The 19,864-nt window shown below is 27.2% G+C and overlaps 1 protein-coding gene across 8 annotated transcripts in view; it reads left to right on the top strand.

The window, feature by feature from the left end:
* The window catches only part of unc79 (UNC-79 domain-containing protein), a 68,322-nt gene that overhangs the window by 6,435 nt on the left and 42,023 nt on the right, over positions 1-19,864 (top strand). For 5 of the 8 annotated variants that reach the window (XM_067047114.1, XM_067047117.1, XM_067047119.1 and 2 more), the window contains exons 9-22: positions 1,210-1,466; positions 3,169-3,310; positions 3,549-3,725; positions 5,637-5,760; positions 6,428-6,572; positions 6,649-6,791; positions 6,960-7,187; positions 8,726-8,881; positions 12,318-12,356; positions 17,310-17,427; positions 17,507-17,676; positions 18,476-18,624; positions 19,022-19,179; positions 19,485-19,666. In XM_067047114.1, coding sequence (XP_066903215.1) covers positions 1,210-1,466; positions 3,169-3,310; positions 3,549-3,725; positions 5,637-5,760; positions 6,428-6,572; positions 6,649-6,791; positions 6,960-7,187; positions 8,726-8,881; positions 12,318-12,356; positions 17,310-17,427; positions 17,507-17,676; positions 18,476-18,624; positions 19,022-19,179; positions 19,485-19,666 — 2,188 coding nt within the window. The remainder of the gene's footprint in view (positions 1-1,209; positions 1,467-3,168; positions 3,311-3,548; positions 3,726-5,636; positions 5,761-6,427; positions 6,573-6,648; positions 6,792-6,959; positions 7,188-8,725; positions 8,882-12,317; positions 12,357-17,309; positions 17,428-17,506; positions 17,677-18,475; positions 18,625-19,021; positions 19,180-19,484; positions 19,667-19,864) is intronic. The other 3 variants (XM_067047115.1, XM_067047116.1, XM_067047118.1) reach the window with 3 other exon arrangements.

The following is a 19,864-nucleotide window of genomic DNA, read 5'->3' on the forward strand; positions in this document are numbered from 1 at the left end:
TTTACAGAAAGAAAAATAGGAGAACATCAGGTCCTGTTTCATAATTAAGTACAAACTAATACTATTAGTCTTGTCAATTTAACTTAATACAATTACACTGACTTGTACAACAGTAACTTGTATTTAAGTACTTTTTAACTTCTGTAATATCACTAATAGTCCTCCCTATTATGAAAAAAAAAAGTATTAGTGTGATTAACACGTTATTCTATACTTGTATTTTGAACTAATACTATTAGCTTTCATTATGAAACAGGGCCCAGATGGTATTTAGAACAGGAAAACTCAAGAAGTATATTATTAGATCATTTAATACTTTCAGTAATAGATTAATACTCCAGAAATGAACTGAATTTAAAATGAATACACCCAATCTTTTCATTGACCTTGAGAGCGCCTATGATATATTGATGATTCCAAAACTCTATAAGTGTTGTGAAAGCTGAGGATGTCACCAAAACTGTTATGCTTCATCAAAATGATAATAGAGGATGTTAAATATTGAATCGATTGAAGTCAAATTTATCTTCTCAAAAATAAGAGACTAGGAGATGGCCTAGCATGTTTGTTATTTAATCTTTCCCCTGATGTAGCAAGAAGCTCTGGTTTCCAAATGACAGAGACTACCTATGATAATCTCGTTCGACTGCTTACCTTTGTAGATAATATTGACATAGTCGCTCATTTGCTCTTTGCATTCAGGAAGCCATTTCAGAATCGTATGCTGACATGGGCTTATTTATAAATAAAGAGAAGACAGAGTACATCAGAGCTTACAAGATTGATGGGAATGCAGAAAATGATCATTTATTAATAGCTCTGGTTAGCTTCCAGAACGTAGAGCTGTTTAAATTCTTACAGTCAATTGTTTGCTCTAAAAAAAAATTAGGATAGTAACAAGTCAAGCTGATGATGGCCTACAGATGCTATTTTAGCGTAAGGAAGCATCTCAAAAAGCCTTTGATTTCTTGACGGACCAAGTGCTTAATTTACAAAAACCTCATCGGGCCGGTCCTTACCTGCAGATCTGAAACTTGGACTAGTATGCGGTTAGCTGGTACTTAAGGGTCTCGAGGCTCTGGTTGGAACCTTCCAGTTCTATCTTGATTACTAAATTTTGTCTTTCACAGAGCTGTACTTTTTTTATTTTTAAAATTAATAGTGGCGTTTCTTCAATATTAGATAAAATCTGTTCTCTCTCATTTACAGTTTACTAAAAGAAGCCAGACCTACGACCCCTGAAATTCCAAAGGACATGACTGATATACAAGCCAAGGCTGCTTTGTTAAATGCATTGACACAGTCCAGTTCCCTGAGCATGGATGAAAGGCAACTATTAGGAAGATTTGGAGTGTGGCTGTTAGTTGGCCTGTGTTCACCAAATGAAAATACATCCAATGAAATCCTAGGAAGGCTTTTGTCGATGCTTTTTCATTGGTTTCATGTCACAGCATACACATTTGATGGTAGTGATAGTTATATTTATATTCTTTGTCATTTTATTTCCTAAAATATAGAGTCTATTTTTTTTTTTTTGTCACATTGAAGAACCTCTCACAAATCAATGAGCATTCCTTTAGATTTGCAAATCACGGTGCTGCTGGTATTCACAAGTATTCCACTTTTACTAATGTATAATAAGTAATTTACAATTATTGGAAGCTTTGGAACTTGTGAGGAGGTGATTTCAAACGTAAAGAGAGGTTTAACGGTCTGGGCAACACAGTATAGATTCGGACAGCTGGTTTGACTTATATTTATTCAGAATTTATTTTGTGTTTTATTAGCAAAGACTAACTCTGGGCTCCAATAACCCTGCTGTGGTAAACCTGTCCTCTTTAAAATGGGGACATGACTTTTTAATGGGTTGGGACTATGTGCCTTTTAATACTGCCATCTAGATTCTAAGATAGGTCTATTTTGGTTGTCTATGTTCTGTTTTCTATATGGTAAGATAGCAAAAATGTTTATATTTCATCCTAAATAGTTACAAATAGAAGCTTTGTGATTTCATATATTAATCCTTCATGAATCAAACTTAATTAAAATTGCCTGTTGTTCTGTTTTAACTTCCTAATGATTAAGCCTTTTTTATTGTTTTCTATCTATGGATTCTCCACTTTTTTTTTGCTGGAAGAATCGTCAGTCTTATATTGTCTGTCTATTTAACCTTATTATACTTCTACTGTTACTTAACTTTTCTTAGTTACTAGAGCAGCTTTATCTGTTCTTTCATTCTAGGAATCTGGATGAAAAAGTTCTTCATGGATTATTGTTTAAGGTATAGCTGAATTTTGTTAAACTTCAAAGTAAATTAGTTTTTACTTAATTTAATTTTATTCTGTACCTGATCTTACCCCGAAACCTAGTTTTTGAGATAAACCTAAGTCAAGATTTTTTAAAACTATGCCTTAGCCTAACCTAGAGTGTGTTGATTTGACATTGTTGAATATGATGACCTTGGAAGCCTGAGTGGCTTAGCATGTTTCACCTACACTGTGAAGTTTAGATCCAGCCTTCCTAATCTATTCATTGATTTAAAAAAACTTAAAATATTTTATTTTTTTTAATATATTTTTTTTAATATTTATTTATTGCTATTTACAACTGTACATTATAATACATTTAGTAAATCTGATCTAAGTTAAATTAGAGTGTTAGAGGCGTGTAAAGAAACTACCCATTGGTAGCACTCTAATGACATTTTACATTAGCTGGTCTCGTTAATATTTTATTTAAAATTTCAATTGCAGTTTACTTAAAAAATATTAGAAATATTTTAATAGTTGTATACTAGATATAAAGTCAATTGTTTGACTAAAGACATGTAGTATATCTTTTTGGTGAAGTTCCTTTTTGAATTGGTTGCATTGAATCAAAAGTTAATATTTTTTCAAAATTATGGCATGAGGACACTTTTTTAAATTTTTATTTAGCTTGTTAAATTTAGAAGTAAAAACTGATGTTTTTACAACATTAGATGTATAGTAATCCATAAATTTAGTGGGAAATATATGGACATTATTAGAAAAATAACCTTATTTTTCTAATGACTGAAGTTCAAAAAATTATTATTTGTTAAAATTTTATTTCTTAATTGTCGAGGACTAGTTAATTTAGATTGCGTTAATGCCACATTGTTTGTAAATTACTTTATTTTTTTTACAGATCAAGCAGAGTGTACTCTTGAGCGTTTGAAAACAGATTATGTTTGCAATTGGATGAATGAAGTTTGTCAAACACATTTTGGCGTGTTTGTATCGTGCCTTTTGCCTCACCCACCAGAATATGCTAGAGTTGGTGGACATTGGTAAGTTTTGACTATTGGTTTGCTATTTTGTTATCTTTATTATTCTGAACTATTATTTCTAGCTGAAATTGGTTGCTTCGATGTTATTTGTTCAGTATTCCTTGAGCTGAGATAATAAATATTTTGTGATTAAAAAATATGTCAAATGCAATGTTATATTACATTATTAGAAATTAGTTTATGAGATAAAAAAAATGTTTATATTTTATTTATTATATAATGTTTGTTATGCATTAAGGGATATGCTGGTTTCCAAAACTTCGCACCTTAAAAATGGACTAAACAGATTATTCTGCCTGGTGCCATATGAAGTTATTACTACTGATGTGTGGGACTTTGTGATGCCGCATTGGCTAGAAGCAGTAGTGAGAGATGTTCCTGATAGAGAATTATATGAACTTAAAATGCTCCTTAGGTAACTTTGTTTAAATATAAATGTTAAAATCTAATTTTGTTTAAATAAATAATTCAAATTTTATCCATTATTATTAAATTATTTATTTAAACAACACTAACCAGTTCCAAGAAAGTATTTAAGATTATAGTTAAAATTTAATTTTCTAGTGGATGATATATCTTTTTCAATTTCACTTACCTGGTTATTTTGGAATAATTTCTCATTTTGAGAACTATAATTGGACATAAACTTTCCCTAAATAATGTCTATTTTTTTGTAGAAACTGGTTTTTGTTAAGGTTATTTGAATAAAAAATACACATTAAATTACAACACAACATACTCATAGAATATATGTAATGATAGTGTTACCTTCATATTTATTATATATTAACTTGGTTCATAACAAGTTTATTGTGTAATTATTATTACTATCAGGATAAAACTAAAATATTAGATATTAATTAAACAAATAGATTTTTAACAGTTTTCATGATGGGTAATTATGGCATGCTAAATTAGCATACTTGTATTGATAGAACTATTTTTTATGAAATAAAAGTCTAGTTATTTGTGCAGTTTCCGACCGATCTTTACATTTAAGTGCCTCCTGAATACGAAAAACATTTTTTCAGCCATTGATCAATGTGGCCATGCCACAATCATCCTTTTATATGTAATATGTATTATGCTGTAGAAAATTATTAGTGGGTAAATAGATATGTAATTAGCTATACTTTGAGGTTATAGAACAAATTTTATTTGTTTTATTTTTAATAAATTGTATTTGTTGTTTAAAATACATAAAATAAAAACTGCTGTAGTAACCATGAATACAAAATATGCTTGTAAAAAAAAAAGTATGCTCAAGCGTAAGTAGAGGATGGAATTTGGTCAAATTAATACTGGGCCATTTTCAAGTTGATCTCCAACTTTCCTCCAAATTTGAGCCGAATAGGACAAGCTGTATTTGAAATATAGAAAATATGTTCACACATGTATAAGGGAAAATAGCTGCTGAAATTGATATAAGGCCAACTAGATTGCAACCCGCATAATCTCTCTCTCAAACTCACTGTCAGTGGCACTCGTTTGCTGTTTTAAAACTTCATAGCCCTGCAAAGTGGGGCGAATTGTCAGCAAATAAGTAGTTATTAACTATTTATTGTTCCTTTTTTATCGCACCCCCGACCATATCTTTCATATTTTTTTTTATTTTCTGTATTAATATAAATCTTCCCTTCTTATTCTTTGTTAGTGAGAAAACAATGAAATTAAACAGAAAAAAAAGGTCTGAATCAGACCGGTATTAGTAAAGATATCAAGACTCTGTACCCATATTTTTTTTTTAGTATTCAAATTTGTGCATCTTTCCATGGAAATTTGTTTATTTTTTTTTTTATAGTATTTATTTCTCTTTATGATTAATGTCCATACAGCTACATTTATTGTGTTTCTAATAAATCGAAAACTATATATCTCCCGAAGCACATTTGAATGATGATTAAATTGTCCTCTGAGCACTTGTGAAAGAAAAAAACAAACGTATTTATCAGACCGATATGAGCTATCAATTTTTGTGTTGGACTTTAGACCCAAAACTGTGTGGAAAGTTGTATATGTAACACTCACAAATGTATGTACATAAATTGTTAAATATATATATTATATATTTAATTTCTTATTAAATATTAAACTTATTTGATCTCTTAATTATTTACTAAATTTTCTACTCCTCATGAGGCTGATCAATTAGTTTATTTATTGAAGTTTTTAATCTTCACTAACCTCATGTAACCTCCTTCCAGATCTATGGTAATGTCTGTTACCTATGAACTATCGTGTTGTAGTTACTCTTAAGGAATGGAACTTATGGTCTCTACACAAACACATTCTTATTTTAAAAATATAATTTAATCATCAATTTCAGCAAAATTTTGGATCCTGATATGAGTCCTCTTGGATTTGATGCCAAAAAGCTTTATCACTTTGTTGCTGTACGTTTTAAAGGAACAAGTCCAAAAGTTCAAGAGCAAGCACTTAGATGGTTGCAGGTAATCACTTTTTATTGTTAAATTGTTTAAACGTATTAAATTTTATGATTTTATTGTTTAGTTAATAATATTTCCTTGAAGTTAAGGTATCCATAATACAGTTGAAAAAAAATATATCAATGTATAAAATAAATTTCTGACTCAACATATCAGAAAACATTTTGTTCTCCTCAAGCCTAGAGTGCATCCCAATGCAGTCTCCCATCATGAAGTGGTGTACTTATACACTCGCCTCAAATAAAAAACTTTTTTTTAAAACAATAATGTTCTCCTTCAATTGAAAAATAAATATATTTGTAATCTTTTTGCAAAATATTTATCATTCAATTAAACAAGAAGGTCCCTTAGTAATTAGGTTCCGAAGTGGACTGACCCCTTCAACCTGACTTAGGTTCCCCTCTGACACCCACCTTAGGAGGCCCCTCACCTCCAGATATTTTCTAATAGAATTCATATGAAACGGACCCATCAAAACTACAAGATAAGTATTTCACCTTATACCTTCAAGTACCACTGGTAAAAAAAGGTAATATCCAATTTAAATTATGTAACCATATGTAATGCAACCTATTAATTTAATGTTTTTCTGTTTTAGAGGGATCGGAAAAAAAATAAATAAAAAATAACACCATTGCAACAATTCTTAATTATGGCTTTCATGTTACAGGTTTTGACAATGTTAGAAATAATGATACCTACTCATTTATTATTTTCTTTCTTCGAAGAAGGTGTCAATAGCATGAAGTTAAGTGATGCTGCCAATAAGGAATCTATTCTTGAGAAAAAAAATGGAAAAGAGCCTAGGAGTATCTGTAAGAGTTCACAGATATTAATCCAAATTATATTATTTAGCCTGATATAAATTATTTATTATACATCTTTTTGTAGCTCCTGTGATAGAAGATGATTCTGGCCCATGTTCTGCCTTATCTGATGATGAAGAGCATGGTTCTCGTGTGTCAAATTTGACGGGCGATGTTGACTTGAAACTCTCATGCTGTGTTCTGATGCTTGATCTAGTTTTGAAACAAGTAAGCACTTCAGTTCTATAATTATATTAGTATTTAAAATATTATATTCTTTTTCCCCCAATTAAATCACATTGATTAAGGAAAGATTTATAATAAAATAATTGGTACATTTTCTCTTTTTTCCCTTCATAAAGATCATTATTGTACTAATTATATTTTTTGTGTTAGTTGGAGAGGCATGAAATTGAAAAGCACACTGGCATCCATACAGTTATCGCACAAGATGTTTGCAGGCTTCTTCAGTCAATGATGTGTGCTTCTTGGTTAATTCCCCATAGCTGCGAAGGCCAAACAAAAAATGATTGTATCCAGTGTGAACTTGTCATTGTTTGGCACCAACTTGCTCATCAACTTATTGAATATATTGCTCAAGAAAATCTAGCGCATCCCCCAGATGTGAGTATTTGTAATTATATACAGACCTCTTTATTTTTACCCGTTTATATTTCCACATATATTTTAAAATTTAATGCATTAATTGCTTTTTCATAGTGTTATTATCATTGTGCATTATCACTTGATTCAATTATATACAATTTTTAGAATGCTTTTGCTTATTTTTATGATATAGCTATATAAACTCCCATTCTAATTAATATTGTTTTTAAGTTTCTCTTACTGCATTTGGGCTGAATTCAATCATGCTCATTTTTGGCAATAGTTTTATCTCTTAAGTTTTAATATATTTCAAATTTTTAAAACTGAATTTTAAAACAAATGCATTTTTTATTTTAAGGTTTTCTCTTTATCAATTGCTAAGGAGGCTTTGAACTTAGAATAAGTTTATTTAACCTGCACGGCTGACTTTTTTAATTGAAATTAACACTATCAACCAATGTGTTATATTAGAAAGAGTTTGCTATCAAATAATTGTTTGGACGAGGCTCTTAGTTTAGCATTAGTAATTATTTTTTATCATATTATCTCTCACTTTTATAAATTTATATAAATTATCTTTGTTTAAAAATTATTATTAGTGGATTCTTTCTCATGTCATAAATGAACTATTTTCCATACTTTTTCTTCAAATATGCTAACCAGATAGATGATAAATATTTAAGAAACTATATGATGTCCACCATTCTTACTGATTATGTTTGAAACTTAGTTTTGTAATTAATCCATATAATATTGTTTATTAATATATTAATTTATGTTCATTTAGTTATTAAAACATTTACTTACATTATTTATTTTTATATGGTGATATTTATCGTTTATATTTTCTCAATAATCTTTGAAAATTACTACCTGATGTAAGACAAGATAATTAGTTTTAAAAAAATGCATATGTTTTTTTGGCTTTTAGAAAATGACAATAAAATTCAATTTTTTTCTTGAAGGCAAATGGCTTTTCTTGTGATGCACAAATACTAAATTATAAATAAAATGTAGAAGTTTTAAAAACATGATTGTTTGGAAAAAATGAAATCAAACTGTTTTAGATACAAATATTGGATCATAAGATGTTTATAGAAATAATTTAAATCTAACAAATACACTCAATGAATGAAGAGATAAACAAAAGTCAATATCATATCAATCACTTATTTATACAACACTTAATAAGTTGTTCTTACATGCTACTAGCAAAGACTTCAACTACAACAGAAATATTAAAAAAATAAACGAATTGATCAAAAACAAGTTAATAAATGAGTTAAATAAAAATTTTCAAAATCGACAGTAGTTAACATTGTTTGATTGCAGAATCAGAAATTTATTAATTATATATAAAGTTAAACACATAATAAACAAACAAAACAAGATATTTTGAGCTTTTAAACTGAATCACTGTAAAAAAAAAAAAAAAACATGAAAATTCATACCAATGAATTTTAACTTCAAAACAACTAATATTATAATTCTTTACAATGATTATTGTATTAGGTTAGTTAAATATAATGATATTGACTAACGATAAAATATTTTAGCCACCATTAGAGGAAATTGTGCAAGAAGAGTCAGGACATTCTAGGAAAAGCCCGCCTGAAAATGATAAGAAGTGTGAACCGAAGCCAGATGTTGTTATCAACATGCCTCTCATGGAGATTCATACAGTGGGAGGGGTACTTGTCAACATGCCTCATGTAATGCACAAAAATCCTGCATTAGCATTTTCACTGTCTTCTCTTAAACTCCAGGCTTATAAAATTAAACTTAGAAATTAATTATTGAAGTTATATTTAACTTATTCCTTGTTTGTGCAATTGGATGTTTTTAGTTGAAAAAGCCTAAGTTTTACAAAAAATTGATGTAGTGTTATTTCAATGACCTACAAAAGTAGTAATTTGTGTAATCCACTTGATATTCTAAATTATTTCTTGCATTATTAATTTTTTAGTTTTATTTTATTATAAATTAGTTCAGTTATCTAAATTATTTTATTATAAAACGAGTATTTATTTTTTTTAATAGAAAATTCATATGTATTTTTAAAATTATATTTACTTTATTTATAACAAAACAAAATCTATATATATCTTCATTTTCAATACACTGTACTAACACTATAGTACTGTAGTTTAACAAGTTTAATCTTTCTTTCTCTTCACATTTTTGAGAAGTTTATTTATTTATTATCTTTTTAAAGGTCATGTCATACCGATTTGGTTATGAGAGTAATGATTAATTACTTCAATCTTAATTTTCTCTTACACTGTCAGCAAATATTCATACTAAACACAATCCTTGTTTGGTGAACAATACTAATTTCGATTTCTATAAAAGAACTCATAAAAAATTTTCATATTTAAGATGGCTTTAGATTTTCCAGTAAATATAATTTTAGATTGAACTTAGTATTTTCATTATTATAAAATATTTTTTTAAATCAAGTACTTTATTTCTTATTAAAAAATGTGTCTTTTTATTATGGTATTAATACTAATACTTTAAAAGAAAAAGTATTTATTCCGGTATTGACCAAGTGGCACACTCACATTTTTTGTAAGACCTAAAAACAACTTTTTCAATCACTTAATTTCAACTATTTCTATTTAACCTTGTATATTATTAATTAAAAGTTAAATAATTTTCTAAATTGATTCAGCAGAAAAAAAACAGCTCTTTTAGCAGCATAAGTGATTTTTTATTGTTTGAAAAATAAATTTGTGTCAGGAATAAATTTCAGTAAAAGCTAGACTAATTAAAGTTCATAATATAATCTTTGTAAATCACTGTTCCTTTTATTCTTTTGTTATTCCAATTTTTTTTTAAATATAAGTTTTCTGACAAATTAACATATCTTCTTATTTTATTTACTTTTTTATTTTTGTCTGAATCAATTTTGAAATAATGTTTAAATTCTATTATAGCTAATGATCAATTTTTTCTTAATTTTGTTTTTCAATGAAATAAGTCTGAAGTTTCAATTAGAAGTTTTGATGTGAAGCTATTTGTGTAATGGAAGTAAGTAATTGTGGAAATGAAAAGCTGTTTTCAGTGATTGTTTTACTCATAGTTTTATAAATCTTTAATGCTTGAAAACCAAGATATGACAATCTGGCACAGGTAGTTTAGGTTAAATGTTTTATGTATGTCTTGAATATAGGTGGGTTCTAATGTTGCCACGTGCTATTTCTATCATGACAGCTTTATTTGTGTTGAAAGGTGCACCCAAGCTATAATGTACAGTAAAACCTCAATTATGGTAGAGAACATGGGTAGCTATCAATAATGAAAAAAAAATGTGGTTAATTCCTATTAACCACAGTTTTTTTTTTCATTATTTTATTTATTATTGATGGATTTTATCAGTAATAGATAAATAACAATTTAACTCTATAAATTAAAAATTAAATAGGTAATCAAAGAATAATATTTTTTTAGTTAATATCTTTCTATTACATAATTTTTGTTCAATGGATAACATGATAATGCAAAAATGTCTGAAAGAATTGGACAACTTTTCATTCATCCTTTTTCTCTTTTAAAGTTTTCAATCTGAAAATGAAATTACATTATTTGGCAGGAAGGGAGTGGGTAGCATTTAGCATGACACGAGGGTAGGGCTGTGGCAAAAAGGGTTAAAGTATTATGATGTAATATTTCAGTGACTCCTTAAAAACATTTAATGTTTTAAGACATAGCAAAGCTTTAAAGCTAAAGTGGCTTAAAAAATATAAGTAGACCACAATTCAAATAATTGTTTTGTGGATTGATGAATAAAAAATATAGAGATCCGAATTAAAGATAACATCAAAGATTTGTTTTCAGGAGATTAAAATTTAAGAAAAAAATCTGGTGGGGTTTGTGTATCATACAACTTTCACTTAGCCCCAAGTGTTGTGTCGACTGGTGGACTCATTTTGGAGTTATCGCTATTTTTATGATTTCTAAAGACCAGAGATGGTGGTAAAGTGGTATTCCGGTCAGGCAGTTTTATCAAAGTTACCTGCCATAAATATGTATTTCCAGTTTGGCACGACTTTGGTTTTTTTGAGCTAGACTAATAACATTCACATAGACCATTTTGTTTGGAATCAGTCATGTATTTCCGTTAAAAACTCAAATTCCAAATTTTGCACGATGGCTATACTTTCCCTTACTATATACTTTATATACAGGTAAATGAAAAAAAAAAAAAAGAAGGGGTATAATGTAGAAATAAACTAATTTATTTCCTTTTTGTTATTGGCTACCCCAGTATTCAAAAACCAGATAATGGAGGTTTTACTGTTTTTTCTTTTAAAAACATTTTTCTTTTGCTTTTGTTTTATGAATGTTTAATTTTCAGTTTCTTGTTGTATAAATGTCTTCTTGAAATCTGTCCATGTACCATTCAAATTAATGGTTCAAGCCCTCAGATTTGATTTATTCAGTTTATTTTTCATCGATATCAAATTACTATTTTATCAAAGCTTTATTTTGAAAATATTGTGGTTATTATTATTCATAAAAAAAAAACTTTGCTAATGTGTTACAGGTAATAAAAAACAACTAGGAAATATTACAAAATTAAAATAAAATATATTTTATCTCTGAAAGTTTTTACACTTTTGCATTTTAACACCTCAGAAACAACTTTCTATTTTATTTTTCTTATTATTTATTTAATCATGGTACTTATTAATGATTAAACCTTAGTGTAGTCAATTGTAAATTACTCATGACACTGCTTTATTTTCATCTTAATGCATGTTTTGTGTAGCTCTTCATATTATTTTTTAACATTTTCATACCCTGGCATTTTTGCTCTCAAAATGACAACTCTGCTTTAGCATGATTTGCTTGAATGTTACTTCACAAACATTTCACCCGAACCTGTACATAATTATTTTATTAAATAGATGTATAACTTTTTTCTTAAACTGCTCAAAAAAAGTGGCGTTGTATAGTTTATTAAATTTATTTTATTTTTACAGATTTAAGCTATAGAACTCTGTCATTTGATATTAATTTTAATAAATATTTACAACTTCCAGTCTTCATTTTATATAACGTTTTAATAAAATCAATGCTATTCACCAAGATATTCTTGCGCAAAATTTTAATATTATATTTTAATGGATGTACGTATTTCAGGAACGCTTGAACCCGAATGCAACTATTCTTACGAGTTGTGTGAGTATTCGTTATTAAAAACTTAGAAACACAAATCTTCCGAAAATGTGTTATTAGCTGAAATAGATTTCAATGAAAATCTATATTCCTATATTTTATCGCAGGGGTTCCCAAACTTTTATGAATCAAGGCAAACCATTAAAACTATAAAGTTAAAAATTATAAGAAAACAAAAATAATATTAAGAAACTGAACAATATTCTTATGCCATTAAATGTAAATATATTCATCCTTTAAAATAGTGTGGATTACATTCTGCGTATTACATGTTTATTGGGAAAAGAGATTTGTGAGAAATTTTTCAGTATCTTAATTAAGTTACATAATTAAGACATTAATTAAGTTTAATAATTAATTTTCTATATCCAAAATAATATCAACAAAAATTTACTTTTAAAAATACTTTAAAACATGTACAGAAAAATGTCTGTTAACGGACACTCCTAACAGAAACCCATCTTGACGGACAATTTTATTAAAATTCTGGCCAACAAGGAACATATTAAATTAATTTTGAATACTTCTCTTATGGAATCCCTCCATTCCAGATATGGACATCAGTTTTTTTACTCCATCAGCACTTTTCACTCTTCTATAGTAGACTCTAGTCATTCAAACTCACGATTCCAAAACTAAATTTTGTGAGTCGCTTGTTTTGGAAAAAAGTTACATGATACTGTTTTTTTGCAGAACATATTGGAGGATTAATGAAAAATTATTATAAATTAAAAGTATCCATTGTGTATGTATGTAGGTAGTTATTTAATTCTTGTTTCAAATTAGTGCGAAAATTTACTTACATTAGTTAGCAATTATACTTTGTATTGAACCAAGAAGGTAGCTTTGTTGTTTTGTTTTAATTGTTTTATTTTAAATTTCCTGTTCATTTTATCAAACTCTGTCCTCTTATTTTATTATGAGATATTAACAGCACTAAGAGAGATTTAGTCATTGTATAGTAGCATTTGGTGTGTGTAAAAATAATAATAATAATAATAATAATAAACTCCTCTCTCAAAATATGATGTTATACATTTCAAGATAATTATAATACAAAGGCTATTTAAAAAATTGTTTTCTCCAGATGCCAATTTTCTTTTAATTTGGCACTATAGTCATAATTCACCTCAAGGTGATTCCTGAAATTTGATATACCATCAGCCAGTTTCAACATTTTTTTTTTAGGATTTATATAATGATTCTGAAACAAATTTTTATTTATTGTTAAAATTATTAATTAATTTAATATTAAACCTTGTATAATAATGTGCAGTGTTTTAAAAATATAAATTGCAAACCTTTTATTATCGAACAACATTTATTTTACACATCATTCTCAAGCCATTTCAAAAAAATTTCCGAAGTAAGAAAAAATTATATATCCATCTAACAAATTGATGGCTGAGACAAGGTTTCTTGGGAATAATACTTTGATTTTATTTTGATAGTATGAAAATATATTATTGGCTTTTTTGGACTTATTATTTATCGTAGCTTTAGTAAAAATATATAAATAATTCTGTTGTGTACTTCATATTTGTGTTGTTTTTATACTAACCCTTTCTTAATAGAAACCTCTGTATAACAGACAAAATGGTGGAACTAAAATTGTGAGAGCCATAAAACTTAAAATGTTGAATATCAGTTCTTATGTTGCAATTATAAGGTATAATAATTAAATGTTATTTGCTTAATTATTCATATTTAAATAATTATTAAAATTGTCAACAAACCAACATAATTTTTGTCAATGGACAACCCAAATTTTGGGAACCCCTGCTTAATTGCTAATTTGTTGAAAATAAGTATTACCTTCGATCTTAATTGCTAGGTAATTATTCATGTGTTATAAACGACATACTTGCAAAGACAATATAAAAAGTATTGTAGATATATCTATAATATACGATTAGATAATTATAACTAGATAAAAACTATGGTAATTATTTTTTCTAATAACAATTAAATTAGTATCCTTGAGGAGTAGGTTTGTTTCTTCATGTCCCATATTAGAATTGTTTAGCATTTTGTCCACACCTGCTATTTAGCTATTGATAAGTTTTTACTTTAGTTATATATATTTCTGCATTAATTGCTTCTTTTAGGAATCAAGTATTTCTTTGACCTTTCATTCCATTTGCCAATATGCTGCTTCTTCTTTCATACAATGTCTTAAACTTTTTTTAAGCAGTTTATGTTTTATATTATTACATATTACATACATTTTATTAACACATTACAGTGTAAGTACCAAGTTATACTATCATCTCTTCCTGAATCATAGTCAAACAATTACGAAGAGTTGAATTGTCATAAAATTAAAAAAGTTTAAGTCAGTCATATTTCTAATGTGTATCTTGATGTTTTAAAAAAATTATTTATCATATTTTGTTATTTAAATATATAATGAATGAGACTAGAACATTTGCAATATACAGTAGAAGACAAAAAAGTAATAAACTATTATTACTTGCTTTGGTTTCTAATCTACTAAAGATTAATATTTCTTTAGTCTTTTAATATATTTGTCATGTATAACAAATTAGAAATGATAAACTATAAATTTTAAGGACAGAATTTTTTAAAAATAAATTTGATATTGTCTCCTTTACTGTTTATTACAGGTTTTATTTGATATGGTATTAACCTAATACTGTTTTAAGTCCTTAACATATATAATTTTGTTATTCCGTAAGAACATCTCTTAATTCTTGGAGTGGTTCTAGTCAAGCTGGGTGTTACTTTATTTGTTTTGTAAATTTATTCCATACATTTTCAATAGGGTTTGGAACTGAACAACATAACTGCCTCTCTTGGTATTGTATTCAAGGACTTTTTACGTTTCAAGACAGGGTGGCCCACTTTTTTTTTCTTCTCTGTATAGTATTGGAAATTACAAATACATAATTTTGTATATTTATCTATATTTCCCAAGCTTTCAATTTTTTTTAACAAGACCCACAATACAATATACACATCAATACTCAAGGCTGTTATATGACAATTCATTAAATAAATTTTAAACCATTTTTTTTTTTTATTTATTCTGACAATCTTCTTCTAGATTACTATTATCAACTCTTGCGTAGATACTATATAATTTTTAGTGTATACACTTACTTTTTTCACACCCTGTTTTAATACATTTTATATTAGTTATAAAGATTTAATTTTTAATGTGATTAGACTTTAGTTTAAGTTACTCCAAAAAACAAGGAACATTTTTAGTATAAAACTTTTTCATTCCTATTATTTTGAGCAAATTCATATTTAATGACTGTTTAACACATTTAAAAAAAAAAAAAATTTAATTTATAATAAAAACGAATCTTTTTTATTGAATTAATTATTCTAATTGTTTCATACTCAAAACAAGTGATCAATTTTGTTTCGGCTGATTTTCTTTCTGTACTTTGCCAGTCATTGTTTTATTTATGTAATGTAATAGTTTTAGAAAAGAGTTAGTTTTTTTTTCCTGATTAAATATGCTATTTGTAACATTTCCTAAATTGTATATTTAGGGTATTTTTTTTTTCATTTTTTTCAAAAGTTTCTTCTACATATTTTTATATTTTAGTTTATTTATAATTTACTGCATAAAAATCCAGTCTCAACTTTTCAGGCTCTGTATTACTTAATTGGCTAAACTATTTTTAAACCGTGATTATTGCATTTTTTTCACTCACAGAAATGATCTCTAGGCTTACTATTCTGTATTCAGTGTCCAATTAGTCAGCATTTATAATTTTTTAGGTGATAACAGTTTTGTCCAATTTTATTCTCATAGTCCTAAAAAAATAGGGAGGATCCACCTTTAAACTGATGCAGTCTGTGCTATTTTAATATGGATAATGTCGTGAACAATAGGCATAATATTGTCCTATTCTTTTAAATTTCTACTATTGTCCTAAAAAACATACCGTTAGTTTTCTTTTACATTTTCTGTTCCTGGATCTCAGGCTATTTGCCCATAGCTAATCATAACAATCATAAATATTCATTAATACCTATTTTTTCTATTTAATGATAAATTTGGTATACCATTTTTATATGACTGCTGTATATCTATTTATGATCTTATACTATTGTTTCAAAACTATTTATTAGTCAATGGTCTCCAATCCTGGTATTAAATATAAAAGAAAGCTAGTATAAAATATATTTTAAAAGGTTAGAACAACAGTAATAGACATATGTTCTATAGTAATAAGGTTTTGAAGGCTAAACACAAAACATCAACAATATTAAAAAATCAGGAAAATATAGAAAGTAAAAAATGTTGCTTTATATTTTAATTAAAAATGAAAATATCTTAAAAAATTAATAACAAATGAGAATGCATGTATTTGCGTACACATGTCTTTAACAGAAATCAATATATCCTCTTTTATGAAAATTCTACAAATTATTTTTTTGGAAAAGTTATTTAACTTTATTTTGAATATTTGAGTTCTAGTTTGTTTCATCCCTAAAAAAAAAAAATTAATTTATATTTGCAAAAACACTATGAATTAGATTGTTACATGTGTATTTGATTACAATGTTTATGTATAAATTTCTTATTCTAAAATTGAAAACAAATCAATATATACAGAACCGTATGAATAAACGGGAGAAAGCTAAAAAAATTATAATATTGTTATTCAGCATACATTTGCCTTTAGCATATATGATAATATAATTATATAATATTATACCAAAATTGTATAAAATATTTTATTTGTATAGTACACTATTATTTAAATTTTAATTTTTTATGATAAATTCAAGTAAAATTAGTGCCATATTTGATTTTGGTAATTTATTATTTATAAAGTAAACTTACTATTTAAAATTAATTAGGTTAATATTTTTCTGAATGTTTCTGATAATAATTATATAACCTCTATATCAATGTGATTAGAATTCTTTATAAAGCAGAATAATCACTCTTTTAAATATTTCCATGAACAGATTATGACCGCCACTGTTGAAACTGTTGTCGAGCAACTCGATCTTGCTCCTATAATTATGTCAGAACGAGTTATTCCAGCTGTTGCACGTGCTGTCACTTTAACTGACACTGATGTAGGCAAGTTTTTTTATTTTATTTTATTTATTCTATTTTTTATAGAATTTTTCTCCTTATTTTAATTTTAATTTTATTTTAGCCACTGCTACTGCCCAAGTTGCTAGACCAACTTTAGTTGGGGAAAATGATGAAACGATTGAATCTGGTGGAGAAGAAATGGAAGATTTTTGGCAAACATCTGTAGGAAAATTTAGATTTACAATTGATGAGTTGCCTCAACAACTGCAATATATTCATCAACTCTTAAAAGTAATTTATATTTCTGCTTTAAATTCTAAGTAATTATGAAGTCCTCAGAACTCAACTTTATATTTCCAATATGAGAACACCGATATACATTAAGTCTTTGGTATCATATATTCCAAGTTTTCAAGGATTCATTACACCTACCCATTCTGGTTCTGATGCTATCCAGCTCTATACTTTTATATAATCCTTCTTGAAAATTAAACCAGCTGTTTTATCTAGCTTTTTAGCTTTTATAGTGCAAATCTGCGGATATGACTACTAATACTCTGACAGTTGGGAATGTTAGGCCCCAGGCCAAGAATGATCAATAATATATATAATTATATATAATGTAATGATATTTTACATCTCTTGTAAAATAAAATCAAAAAATGTTAACTGCTACCATTAAAAGAACAGAAATTGGAAATTGAACTATAAATGTGAATATTGTGTGTGAATGTAATTAGCGATATTCACCAGCGATAACAGCTTGTAAAACATATTATTTTGCGTGTATGATGTGGATTAATTTTTTTAAAACTTAAACTACCAATTTATAAAAACTCCCTGGCACTGGGAGAACAGATCTAGTTAGTTTTTTTTAGATCTCACACAGACTAAACCTGTATGAATCTGGCCAGAGAAAATTGTTTTAATTTAAATATGAGGAGTGAATTAGAAAATGAAGATGAACTATTAACTCGTAATATATTTGTCATTACATAAATTATTTATGAAATAATAAAAACTTGTTGTTAGATACACTTAGTATATATTTTTTTGTTTTCAGTTAGTTAATTAATTATTTCATGTTTAGGAGATATCCAAGACAGAGGATCCTGATGTTTTGTATTATATGCTGAATTGTCTGTATCTGATGTGTTTACATGGAGATGCGTTGTTCAAAGCTGTTAAACATCACAAAGGATTTATCATATGGTGCCAGGAAAATCTACTTATTAAAAAGTAATTATGTGCTAAAAGTATTATAGAATTGTTTAAATAAATAAAATTTTATATATTTTAGTCTCAAAACATTTTTATTCCATTTATTAGTTCGACGTTTCGGCCAATTCGGCCATCCTCAAGGACAATCTTAATACAATTTTAGAACTAAATCATTTAAAAAACTACTTCATGCAGGCTATTCTGCCCAGGTCCTTTCTATCAGTCCTCAAATTACCCTAATTAGTAAATTTTTTACATTAAATTAAAACTTAAAATTATTTATCACAGTCAACAGTAAAATTTATCACAACAATATTTTGTTTAAGATTATAAATTCAGTATTGTAGAAATTAATAGAGTATTATATTGTATATGTATATAATATGTATTATACTTCTTTTTTTTTTAAATCTAGCTTGTGGGAACTATGCAATGCCGAACACTCACATATTTGTGAGGTGGCTGTACCTTTACTTCTTCATTGCATTACCATGCCATCTGGTTCAGACGCCTTTTGGAGAGTATTACAGGATGAATTCCATTCAAATGATTGGAGAATTCGTTTTATTGCAGGTAAATAATAAAATATTAATTTTTTCATGAAATAACTTTGCTTACTAAATTAATAAATTACATAGCTGTGGTGCATATATATATAGTTATTTTTATCTCTATAAGTGTTCTACGCTTATTTTCATTTTATATTTCATCACTTTTACAAAATTAGCACCTCAATCCAAAAATTCTTTGAAGCTCTAACTTAAATTATCTCTCTTCATTGACTTTTATTTTATGCTGTTGTCTCCTATTATTGTTATAGTGATATTTTATGGTACCTATTTACAATCAATATTTTTATTTTAAGTTCTTTTTTTCAGTTGAAAGAGTTACAGTTGTTGCTAGATTCATGGATTCTACCCCTTTAAGATCGAATACCATTTTACAAGCTTCTCTTACAAATGCATTTTGTTATCTGATTTCCAGTTTGGATGATTCTAATGTTCAGGTTGCACAAAGGGCTACTTTATATTTAGGTACAATTCATGATTCTGCATTGAAGGTAAATCAATATTTTTTTAATTTATTTACTTCTTTTTGCTAGCCTAATTTACTGTAAGATTATATATCCATCCATCTTTTTTTTTTTTTATACCTTTACTATTTTAAAATATTACTTGGTTGATATTTTAGTTAAAGCCGCAAAACTATTTCTAGAAAATCAATCTGTAATTATTTCATTTTACAACCTAATAAATAA

Source organism: Halyomorpha halys, unplaced genomic scaffold (assembly GCF_000696795.3).
Source record: "Halyomorpha halys isolate HHAL.00 unplaced genomic scaffold, Hhal_1.1 Scaffold364.1, whole genome shotgun sequence".
Classification (NCBI taxonomy): domain Eukaryota; kingdom Metazoa; phylum Arthropoda; class Insecta; order Hemiptera; family Pentatomidae; genus Halyomorpha; species Halyomorpha halys.